Source organism: Benincasa hispida, chromosome 5 (genome assembly GCF_027475165.1).
Source record: "Benincasa hispida cultivar pf3 chromosome 5, pf3_genome.v1.1, whole genome shotgun sequence".
NCBI lineage: Eukaryota > Viridiplantae > Streptophyta > Magnoliopsida > Cucurbitales > Cucurbitaceae > Benincasa > Benincasa hispida.
Window position 1 is genome coordinate 57172540 of NC_143482.1, and position 13189 is coordinate 57185728.

At 35.3% G+C, this 13189-nt stretch overlaps 1 protein-coding gene across 1 annotated transcript; it reads right to left on the reverse strand.

Moving 5' to 3' along the window:
- Window positions 1–591: 591 nt before the first annotated feature.
- Window positions 592–6345, reverse strand: LOC120077082 (period circadian protein). Its single transcript, XM_039030940.2, has 4 exons — window positions 6029–6345; window positions 5837–5936; window positions 3508–3909; window positions 592–849 (listed from the first exon to the last, which is right to left on the reverse strand). Exons 1-4 carry the CDS (start codon window positions 6133–6135, stop codon window positions 721–723), a joined length of 738 nt encoding a protein of 245 aa, XP_038886868.2. The 5' UTR covers window positions 6136–6345; the 3' UTR covers window positions 592–720.
- Between the last annotated feature and the right edge of the window lie 6844 nt (window positions 6346–13189).

A 13189-nucleotide genomic window follows, 5' to 3' on the forward strand; every position in this document is an offset into this window, starting at 1 on the left:
AGATAAAAGAAATTTGTTAAAATTCAAAATAAAAATTCTTAACTAGACCTCGTTTGATAACCATTTTATTTTTTGTTTTTGTTTTTAAAAATTAAGCCAATGAGCATCATTTCTACCTCTAAATTTCTTCTTTTATTATCTACTTTTCACCAATAGTTCAAAAAACCAAGCCAAATTTTGAGAACTAAAAAAGTAGCTTTCAAAAAGTTATTTTTGCTTTTAGAATTTGACTAAGAATTCAACCATTATACTTAAAGATAGTAAGAAATGTGGATGAAATAGACTTAATTTTCAAAAAAAAAAAAAATGACTACCAAACAAGACTTTATTTATTTATTTATTTTCTTTGAAAAATAAGTCTATAGACACTACTTCCACCTCCAAATTTCTTTCTTAGTTATTTACTTTTTACCAATGGTTTAAAAAACCAAGTCAAAATTTGAAAAAAAAAATGTTTTTAAAAACTTGTTTTTGTTTTTGGAATTTGACTAAGAATTCAACTATTGTACTTAATAAAGATACAAATTATGGTAAGAAATGAGAAGAAAATAGACTTAGTTTTCAAAAACTAACAATAAAAAAACGAAAGGGTTATTAAATGGGACTTTAATAATTGTATTTGTTTGTAAGTAAATGACAAATGGGATTGCAAAATATCCCTAGTTTACCAGATGAACCAAGTGATAGGTTTAAAATAAAAGGTAGCAAAATACCAAACCATCAGCCATATAACGCACGCCATGGCTCCTTTACATCTTTTGATGTTTCTTTTGGATTCCAAACAATTCCTTCTCTTGAAAAGCTGAGGGGCAAGGAGTTTGCTAAAAGCTCACCCATTTCATTCAATATCTGGACAAGAAACCACAAAAAATTTGAAAGAAAATCTGAGATTTGAAAACCAATAGTCCCAAGAACTGACTATTTAGAGTAATTTACAGTATTTTAGAAGAAGCACTACTCAATCAAGTCTTTCTCTAAAATCAATGCTGCTTTCAAATTTTTTATAGATCTTCCAAAATTGGTACTTGGAGCGTTAAGTTAAGTTGGAAGTCTGGAATTAATATGTTGAAGTTAGAAAGTTTTTGTTTGGTGTGTAGAGTTGTTTAGTTGGAGTTGGGAAGTTTGTGTTTGAGGTGTAGAGTTGGAGTTACACGATAAACGTGCAAAAGAGAGAAAAGGGGAGATAGAGTTTCTCGATAAATGTGTAAGAGAGATAGAACAGAAGATGAAATTCCTTGATGAATGTGTTGCAAACTATTGAAGTTAGTGGAGTTGAATTATTCAACACTGACATCATAAACCAAACATCGCTACTGATGTGGTAGGATTAGAGTAAATTAGGATATCTTGGTTAAATCCTTAATTGATTAGGATTAGTTTTCTTCATTGATTGGGATTATGATTAGTTCCCTGAGTTTATTAGGATTAGGATTAATTTCTTTGATTAATTAGGATTAGGATTAGTTTGCTTTCCAATTCTCTATAAATAGAGAGACTATCTTCTTGTATGGGGAACATTTGATTCATAATAAAGACTTTGATTTTATTTTTGGAGATTTATCTCCTTTTAACTCTTAGGCTACATCAACTTGGTATCAGAGCAACCGTTAACTGCCGCCATTGGAAACCGGGACTCTTGGCAACGTTGATCGCAAGAGGGAGCTGCATGAGCTGTGCTCGTTGTTGAACAATCCACATCTATGTAGGGGGAACCCTTCAATTGAAGATACCAAATTTTTTTTTTCAAGATTTTGCAAGAATGGATAATTAGCAATCAAAGGAAAATGTTGAAGAAAAAATATAGCAGCTGGTCTACAAGAAAGTCAAATTTACTCCCAAAAGCAGTGTTGGAATTTTGACTCAAGTGATTCAGAAGAAGAATTCCAATATAATAACTTCGCTCGTGCTCGATTTTCTCAAAGATCCTATCATTGCCCACATTTGACATTTGATTATAGTGATTCTAGCGATTCTGATGAAGATTATAATGTTGTTTGGAATGGAATAACATGGCGACATTATCAACAAAGAGGCAGACAATCCAATCAAATTGGTTTCTCAAGAAATTGACGTAAGAATTGAGAGTTAGATGATTCAAAAAATGATTTAGAGTGTGAAAAAAATTATTATGACCAACATAAAAAAAAAACACCGATAAATCATTGCAACATCAATATGGAGGTCAAAACATTTTCAAAAAAACAGACATAAGACTTTCGGAAGGGAATGGATGAACTTTGGGGTCTTTTCAAAAAAAATTAAGAAAGACAATTATAATCTTCAAGGTTTTCAAGAAACCATCAAGAATTACATTTAGTCATTCAAGAAGAACAAGAACTCATCCAAATGGACTGTGGAATTGTGCAAAAAATGAATGGAATAGAAGAAAATAAAAAATCAATGGAAGACGAGTCGAATATGCAGGTAGAAAGATCGAAGAGGAGCTTGCATTGGAAGAAGAAAAAATCAATGGAACTAACACGAAGGTTGCTCAATTTGAACCAAATGATGAGGAACAATTAATCGATGAAATCAATGATGAAGGTGTTGAAGAAGATGAAGCCACTGCAAAGAATGTGTCCATTTACGATCAATTAACTGAGGCACACAACCAACCACAGCTACCTCTACCGCGAGAGAATAGAGCAACATTAGCCTCGACCATCAAAAAAGACAATAAGAGACTCAACAACACCAATGGTATGCAAAAAATGTCCAAGATTTACCGAGAATCGTTTAAGAATAACCAAGATCAAGGTTATATTTGAGGAAATATTGGGAGTATGTGAATTCTTTAAGTGTGGAAGAAAAAGATACTCATGGGCAACCTAATTCGAAGATAATTGAAAATATTTTTCCTCAAAATTGAGGAGTCTGCATATATTTTAGCAGCAGAGGATTTTTTGAATAACTTAATTCTTGGGTTCATTGATGATAGCATTGATGGAAATAATTTTCCCTTTCAAATATCCAATATATTGACGTGGCTCGTGAAAATTGATTGTTATTAATGCTCGATGTTCAAAGATGTGTCCGTTCGAGTGTCTTACTTTTTTATTTTTACCTTCATTTTCATTTTAAAACTCGAAGACGAGTTTTTTTTAGGAGGGATAGAATGATGTGGTAGGATTAAAGTAAATTAAGATATCTTGGTTAATCCTTATTTAAATAGAATTATGATTAGTTCCCTTAGTTTATTAGGATTAGGATTAGTTTCTTTGATTAATCAGGATTAGGATCAATTTGCTTTCCAATTCTCTATAAATAGAGAGACTATCTTATTGTATGGGGAACTTTTTATTCATAATAAAGACTTTGATTTTATTATTGAAGATTTCTCTCCTCTTATCTCTTAAGCTACATCACCTATCTCTAAGAAAATTTAAAATGCTTTGAAGAGGGAACTCTTTTCATGCTCAGAATTTGGATTGTATCATGGCTAACTTTATGTAACAAACTAATGGGATGGCATTTTTAATAATATAAAATGATTGATCGAATAAGTACCTGAATCTCTTCTCCTGCAACTTGATTGGAAAGACTATGACCCGTTCGTCCAACAACGAAAAAAGCAGAAATGTTCAAGATGTGAATCAAATGATATAAACAGGCCAGTTGTTCGTAAAAGATCTGTGAACTTGATGGCAGTTTCTTGACTTTGGCACCCATCGTTCGAGAAATATCTGTTTCTGGACCTACTTCGGTACCGTATAGAACAGTCCGATCATTTTTAGTGAGAGTGTTGCTCTCCCACTTGAGCTTCGAGGATGTAAAAACAGATGGGACTACAAGAGTGGGTTTTGCTTCAGAAGAAGGGGGTAAACGTTCTCCTGCTATGTGTGAAAGAACTACATCTAGAGCACATGCCAAGACTGGAGGATCGTAACTTTGTAAGATTAATACTGAAACCTGAAAATTAAAGCAAAAACAATATGTGGAATGAGTGAAGAAATAATCCACCAAGTAACTTTTGTAGTTAATTCCATGCATGAACTCTGATCAACTGACAGAAACAAGTAGAATGCTGCTGCACCGGAGGTTCCAGAAAATCACATTCCATACTTTGAAACCTCGAGACAAGATCAGTATGATTCATGGAAAATGCTCAATACGAAGTCTTCTGCAACTTCGCAGACACAATTTCACACATCTGCGACACATAACTAACAATGATTCTCAGTTGCAATACTGGATGGGTTCGGTTCAATTTGATTCTTTTCAATTACCTAAACCAACCTAATCACAAGTCACAGGCTTTACCACATTCCAAATGGCACAACTTTGACAATAAGTAAAAGAAAGTAAACTTTAGCATTTAAAGAAACTTTTTCTGTTTACAAGAAACTATGATTCCTTCATTTCATTGATGAGATGAAATTACATAAGAAGACATCAAATGTGCCAAAGGAGTTACAAACAACAGTTCCATGGGGCAATTAGAGAAGAGAGACTAAAGTTGTATAAGGGTAGAATTTATGCAAAGAGGGAGCAATATAGGTCATACTTTTTCTTTGAAAAAAAAAATGTCAAAATCAGTAGTTTTGTCCTCCAAAATGCATATGTTAAAAAATAACTATAAAATCAGTATTTTTGTCCTAAAAAATGCATAGATTTCTTTCCAACCAAACTGACCAAAGAAAGGCTATCATGAAGTTTATCCAAAAGGGTAGCCAATAAAAACTGCCTCTAGCAAAGTGATCATATCTCCCGAGAGAGCAAATGTGCCAATTGAAGCCCATTAGAATAATCTTCCAAAAAGATTTGGCCAATGGGCAGGAGATGATTAGATGCAGCAAGGTTTTTCATAGCTTTGACAAAGGGAACATCAATTTGGCGAAGAAACAAGCCAAGGGGGCTTCATTTGTAGCACATCAGCAGTGCTAATGCTTCCATGGCTAAGCTCCCATATGAAAACTTTTACTTTCTTTGGGGAAGAACCCTTTTATAAATACAAGTGAAGGTTATGTGTGGCTGACTGGCCGTAAATCATAAGAAACTTCTGGCTAAGAGACTTGCTGTAAAGGAGCCTTTCTAGACAATGACTCACCTCCATGGGTCTTCAAGACTTGTCTCTGTAAGGTGGGGAAGAACGGTAGATAGACTAGACCCCTCACCTCCTCGTCCTTTAGATTTCTTCTCAAACCCAAATCCAAAGATGTGATTTCAAGGCTACAAAGATCAGCAATTGAGCAACATTCCTGAGGGATAATGCAAAAAGCCTAGGAAAGGCCTCCCTTAAGGGTGCCAATCCAATCCATGTATCGGTATGTTATAAAGTAAATTTCACATCTCAATATGTAGAAAGCTCTTTTTTTTTTTTCTTTTGGAGTGAGAGTCCAACACACGCTTTATGTGATTCTAATGAGCCGACAAGCTAATAACTATATCCAACCCGAATTAGCACCCAAACAGAACCCCATGACATCACACATTTCCTCTTCTCACCAATGACCAGGCACCTAAGCTTTAGCTCACACTTCATCCATAGTTGAACCAAGCTCCTTAATGTTTGTGTTTTGTGTTAGAAAGCAGAGGAATATGTCAACCAGAAGCTATGATGTTGGAGCCAATATATATAAAGAATAGTCCTTGTCCAATACTATCGATTACCAAAACAATAAAATCCTAATATTTCTTAACAATCATTTCCTGAGTTCTAACGAAGCTTTTCACTCCACAGTACACGAGTACAAATTTCACTGCCAAACCAGCTGAAAAGATCTAACAACAAATTTGACGTTGGATAATTTGCTGATAACATGTTTAACACTGACATTCTCCATAAAACTTCTAACCATTTTTCAACACTAATATCATCGGGAACCGAAATAAGTACCTGATAGATTCCCTTATCATCAAGATAGTGAACGATGGTCCCGGAGGCCTTCTGGTCTTTGATTGCATAATCCTCAAGGGAGAACTCAAAGCATTCATCCCTGTAACAAAATCAAGCCAAACTCGATCTGTTAGTTAGCTAATTAGTTGAATTCAATGAAGGAAAAATAAAACAAAGGGAAAGTGAGCTAACAGCGTGGTAACAGTGAAAGGAGGGTTGGGGCGAAGAGCTCCGGAAATGGCTGAGGCGAAACCCTGAGAATCTCTGACGAGAAATATAACTTTTGGAGCTAATTTCATTCTCTTCTCTCTGAGCTTTACAACTCTAAAATGGCGGATCGCCGGCGGAGAAGATCGAATTCCGAAGACGTTTTGAATTTTCTTTTGGCTTCGTCTGCTCTATCGGCTTTTCGAGCTTCTCTGCTTTCACTGCGCTTCTTTCTCAACGAAGATGATTCCAACGACGTCGTTCTGCATCCCAATTCCGAACTCAGGTGTTATGAAAAATTTGTACGGTGACTCAAATATTAGGTCTAAAATGTCAAATGACTTTTTTTTTTTTTTTTTTTTTTTAAAAAAAAGCAAATGACTCTCTTCTTCTGATGTTATCGTCTAGATTATGGAAATTGTCCCTTCAAGATATTGGTCTCGCTCTTGCTCTTCCTTCGTGATGTGATTGCTTGTCAGTGTATGAATTATTTGACAATTTTTACGAAATCATTTGTAAACCTCAAATCGTTAATACTCTAGACATACAATGGTGAATTCTTTAAAATATAAATTTCATTTTAACTATGATTACTTTCTTCGACAGGGTCATTTCAATAACGTTTTGTTGAACGAAGTTTTATTGAATGAGATTTTCTAGAACAAGGTTTTTCATAACATAATGGATTTTTTCAAAACATGGTTTCATTGTTTAGGTGTTTTGTTGGAGCTGTATGATTTCTAAAAAAGGTATGAAAATAGCATAACGAAAGAGATTTGTGTATTGAAAGAAAGAGCAAGAGCGAGAGAGAGCAACGACGAGAGAGATCGAGACCAGAATTGAAATTGTGTATTAGACTAATATTCATCTACTTGTATAACTGAATGACAAATATTCTCTTGCTTTGTAGGGTGACAGAAAAGTGTCTACTCATTTGATACAAAGGTGATCGGGATGAGAACCAAAGTTTGTATATTGGAGGCGAGCTGACAGGAATCATTGTGTCTATTATATCGAAGTATAAAGAACTTAAAGCTCACATTTACAGGATTACAAATGTAAGTTCTTTAGAGTTTGATGTTATCATGAGAGTTAAATATAAGTTTGACTATGAAGCCCCTCCACAGTACATATGGAATGATGATGATGTTCGTTTCCTTCTTTTTCGGCAAGATCTGTCCAGAGTTCAGCTCTTTGTAACACTAAAATTGAATCATGACGAAAATGTGAATATGAGTTATGATGATACAGGTGTAGACAAACAATACAATGAATCATATGAGTTTGGTCAAGAAGAGGATGTTATTTGTTGTCTATGAACACTTAACCATCAACATTATCTAATAATGACTGCACTAATCCATGGGACTTGGAAAGAGAAACTTAGTAAAATCGGTCAGTGCTTGGTAATGAGTGATCAGCAAGATTGAATTCAATAGATTGTGGTCCTCCAGAAGAGCGTGATCCTTTCATAGTTAGTAATGAGAGATCAACAGGATTGGATTCTATGGATTGTGGTCCTATAGAGGTGTGTGGACCTGCAGTGGCTTCAGTGGTTCCACAATATAGGTCTTCATGTCATAGAGGAGAATTGATTATACCTGATACCTCTTCATTTGGGACAAATGTTGAACTTGGTCAACTTTTTTATTATTTTATTATTTTTTATTTTTAATAGTAAAAGTGACTTGAAAATAAGATTATTTACTCTGTTCATAAACAATAATTTTGAATATAAAGTAAAAAAGTAAAAAAGTCAACTAAGTCTTTGTTCATTGTCAAATGTATTTAGGAGAGTTGTAAGTGGAGCCTTCGTGCAGTGAAAATCTTAGTGTGTAATATATTCAAGATCACAAAGTATATACGGATGTACAAAATTTCTATTGGAATTCTGAATCATGACCACAGACAAGCAATGACTGTGGTAATTGGCCAGTTAATCAAATACAAGTTTACAGGCATAAGACGTCTTTGTCACATCAATGAGGATATGAGAAGAGAGTACAACATAAACATAAGTTATGACAAAGCGTGGCGTGCAAAGGAAACCACCTATGCTCTCACTAGAGGTACTCTAGAAGAGTCATATGTCATTTTACATGTTTACAAGGAAGAATTAAAAATGAAGAATCCAGGTATAATGTTTGAAATCGAACTTGAAGATGATGTGCATTTTAAATATATGTTTATGGTATTAGGGCATTGTATTAGAGGTTTTGTAAGTTTCCGGCCTGTGATAATTATTGATGGGCCGCATTTGAAAGAAAAATACAAAGGGACCATATTGGTGTTGGGGTTGATGCCCTAAATCTCGTAGGATCCTATAGTTTGTAAACACTTGTATGAACAAACATTTTGTGATGTAATAATATAAGATATTTGATTCATTACTGTCTATGAAATATGTGATATTTTAGTTGTAGTAATCACAAACCAATAAAATAAGATCCATGGTTGTCGTTATAACTTAAGTATGTATGTGGAGATGTATAAGTGGATCATGCTCTAAATGGTCTGTAGTATATGGATAAAGGAGGAAAACCTTATCCTGATGACGCTACAAGTGTGGCTTGCTTTATAGATGTTACAAGTATTGTAAAGTGCTACAAATAGTCTGATCCTGACCATTCATGTATTAGACATACGAGTGAGGATGCTCTATACAAAGGAGTTTGTATAAGACCGGACCACAAAATGTTTAGTCTTTTATGCTGTTCATGACAGAGACTTTCATTTCACTAGGATGACCATAGGTAACATGACCTTAATCCTGAGTGAGTTGGGAACTCCTGTCTATGAGGGCGGTCTTTTAATTTGCATGGGTGCGAGTAGCCATATCGTCAACTCAAACCTACCACTTTAGAGATTCGTCTGATTGGGGTGCTGGGAACTCAGCTACACAAGACAGAATTCACTCATTCCCAAGTAGGGGTAAGTAGATAAATTGCTCCCTTAAGGGCTGATTCTGGGGCTTGAACAATGTGGCGCCACACCTTCTCTTGGCCCAAGAAGTGTTTACTCATAGTAGGACTATGATGTATTGTTCATTAGAGGAATCTGTGGTACTTAAGGAGTTAGATGTAATTACAGGGGCAAAACGGTAACTTGGTTCATCTGTACTTATGAGCGATTTGTGAAGGGTCATCATACTGTTAATTGGTTATACCTAATGAGCACAAAAATATATCTGTAGCGCGAAGAGTGTAGCTGTCGGCCTTTAGTGGAGTGTCTGACAGTTAACGGATAGTGGATATCGTGATTAAAGAGTTTAGTCAGTTATTTATGTATCATTGGAGTTTCAAGCTACAGGTCGATAAGGTCCCCTTGATAGCTTAATGGATTTATGTTGAGAATCAGTTTTTGGGTTAGTTTGAAGTGTTCAAATTAACAAGAGGGAATTTGATTATATATGATATAATTAAATTAGTTCAATTATATATGATATAATTGATTTCATGTTTTATATACATGAATTGGAAGAATTAATAAAGGAGAAAGAGAACTATGGTTTATATATTGCATGAGATGCAATATTAAAACTATAGATTATAAATATGATTTAATAAATAGTTATTATATTTATTTATAACAAAATAATTATGAGATAATTGTTGTTGGTTATTTTTTCTCTACTAACCAAACGAGTGGGAAGTTATATTCAGTTTTGATAACTGATGGATAAAAATGAAAATTGTTTTCATTTTTCAAGATCCAAGGCATTCCAATCGGGAAAAGAGAAAAAGCTATATGATAGCTTTGAGAGTATACACGATCAAGGATCGAGTTTGCTAGACAATAGCTCCTCGATACTAAACAATCAAGTACCTAGTCTATACGATAGACTTAGCCCTTCTCCCACTGACTTGATCGTTTACTCGATCATTTAATTCCTCCTTTCCTTTACCAAATCCATACAGAGCCCACACCTCCTGGATTTTTACACCGATAATACCAAGGTAACTGAGTGGTGGTGTCGAGTATCTTGTTCGAGGGTTGAGGATCGAGGTTTACTCAATTGTGTTCGAGTTTCTACCAGTTCGAGTTTGCTGGCTTTGTTCATTGCATTTGTGCACTTGATCGAGTTTGCTTGGACGTTTGGTTGATTGATCGAGGGTATACGAGAAGAAAAAGCTCTTCAAAGGTATGTCTTACTCAATTCCTTTTGTTAATCCTTGTAGCATGCTGTAATTTACTCCTTGATACATAACTATTGTTGTTGGATTGTAAATGTCTTGTTCTTTCACAATAGGGTTTGGAACAATCTGCTTCCGCTCGTTGGTTCTCTTTGTAAAGGGTTCCTTCAATTGTTTACCGTTTCCATGGGCGGTAACAACCAAGTATACCCACTAGAATATTCCATAATGGACAATGAAACCGATCAAACATGGAAATGGTTTCTGTTGAATTTGAAGTGTGCTATTGGAGATCCCTCTAACTTGGTGCTCGTTTCCAATTAGATGGTATCTATCGACAATACCATTCATGCAGTTTTCCCCATGACATTTCATGGATTATACATGTACCACATAGAAAATAATATTATTTCAAACTTTAGGGACAGTATGGTTGTTGAGATGTTCAAGGATGCAGCCAGGGCATTCTGCATGTCAGAGTTCCAGGAACACTGGGACTATCTCAAAGTTTTCAAGATAGTGTTGTAATGAATTATTTGGAGGATATCGGTCTTGAAAAGTGGGCACGAGTTTACCAAACAGAACAAAGATACAACAACATGGCGTCCAATACTGCAAAGTGTTTTAATTCCTTAACTAAATAATATTGATTGATGCCTACAATGTGCTTGTTGGAGCATGTTAGAGGCCTCATCCAATCCTGGTTTTATGAACAGAAGAATTATTGGACATCTCGAACGATGTTACACTTAGACTATTGTGAAAATCGATTAGCAAGTGAGTGTGATAAGGGTAGACAATATTGTGTTGATTTGATTGTTTGTTATAGGGTCCATATACGAGACAATCGATTGGACGGTATTATGAACCTTCATACGAAAGAATGCACGTGTAAGAAATTTGAGTCACTTGGTATCCCGTGTTCGCATGCAATTGTGGCTACCTGGGAACAAAACATCCCTCTCCAAAGTCTTTGCAGTTGATTTTAAAGCATTGACTCCATCATGGCTGCTTATGCAGAGTTTGTAAATCCACTCGGTCACACATTTGAATGGAAGAGACCTCCGGGATATGTGGAAAAGAATATTCTTCCTCCAATAAGAGTGGCATAGGTCGGGCAACGAAGAGTATGAAGAATACCATCTAGAGGAGAACATCGCAGACAAATTAAATATGGTAGATGTGGGAATTATGGGCACAATCGACAAAACTATAATGAACCGCTCACGACCAGGCGACATACTGAACATAGTAGAAATGATTCAAATGTTGGTCAAGGTTAATTTTCTATATGCCACTTTTCATCCTTAATATATGCTCTATGTACAAACAAACATACACTGTCTAACGTGTTTAAATTGTATATTGCATTATGTCTCTGATTGTCTCGCTCTCAATGTGTCTCTCTGAGTCTCGCTCTCGATGTGTCTTTCTAAGTCTCGCTCTCACTAATAACGACATGTATAAGTTTTTAAATTGTATAATGCATTAAGTCTCTTAATGTCTCACTCTCGAGTTGTCTCTCTCTTTTTCTTGCTCTCGCTAATAACGACATGTATAAGTGTTTAAATTGTATAATGCATTCTGTTTCAGAATGTCTCACTTTCGATGTGTCTAACCAACTCTCGCCCTTACTAATAATGGCATGTATAAGTGTTTAAATTGTATAAACATTCACGTCTTGATTTCTCTAAGTATCATTCTCTCCAAGTCTCGTTTTCTCTAAGTCTCGCTTTCTCTTAATGTCTCACTATCTCTTAGTCTTGCTATATGTATACAAAAGTTAGTAAAATTAAAGAAATTCACATGTAAGATTACAATGAGATTTTATATACATAAAAAATATAGAGCATTTGCCCACAACTGACATGCTAACTACATCCTGTAATCAACCATTGTTTCCTGAATGATTACAGAAGGATCACCACCAATCACTAAGTGTTCTAAAAATTTTATTGTAAATATGCCATAATCAAGGGACTCATCCTATATGTTTGTATTAGTAGGTCATGATATTTTCCAACGAGATGTATTTAGGTTCGACTTCGAACATTTCAGATCACAATAGTGAAGGAGTTGAAGGAAATCAAACACGAGGATTTCTATGAGCAACGGAAAGATCATTCCAAATTACAATCATATATGAACTTTACAATTACAACCACAAACGGAAACATACGGTTATGCGAAATACATAAATTATAGCATGCTATACAAAGGATCAAGGACAAGAGCAATCTCTCTACTTACCCCTGCTTTGGGGAAGGAGTGAATTTCATCTTGTGTAATTGAGTTCCCAACTCCCATATCAGACAAGTCCCCAAAAAGGTAGGCATGTTGAGTTGGCAATCTGGCCCCTCTCACCCATATTAATCAAAGAACCGCCCTCAAAGGTAGGAGTTCCCAAAACACTCAGGAATGAGGTCGTGTCACCTATGGTCGTTTAAGTGAGATGTAAGTCTCTAGTATCAACGACGTTATATACAGAGTCTAGTCATCTCATGGTTCGGTCTTATACAAACTCTTTGTATAGGACACCCCCACTTGCATGTCTCCACATGAATGGTTAGTATCTACCATTTGTAGTAGTTTACAACACTTGCAAATCTCTACAAAGTGGGTTATATCCGTAGCGTCACCAGGATCAGGTATCCCACCTTAATCCTTATACTACAGACCTATTTAGATTATCACTTAAGGCATGATCCACTTGTATACATGCTTAAGTTTACATAAGATAACCATGGAGCTTTGTTTATTGGATATGAGTAAATGCCAGAATGAAATAACAATTATTTTATTCACAAAACAATGTGTATGATTACAACCAACGAGACTCCGGGAGAATTAGGACACCAATCCCAACAGGAGCGATGGTAGGGTGCAAGTTAATGGCTCAAGCCAAGACTCTAACTTCTTCTTTGACGTGATGCTTGGGAGTGAATCGAACATGAACAATCGACCTCTATTTATGTCCACTGCAATCAACATCCAATGTTCACCGATGTTTGTT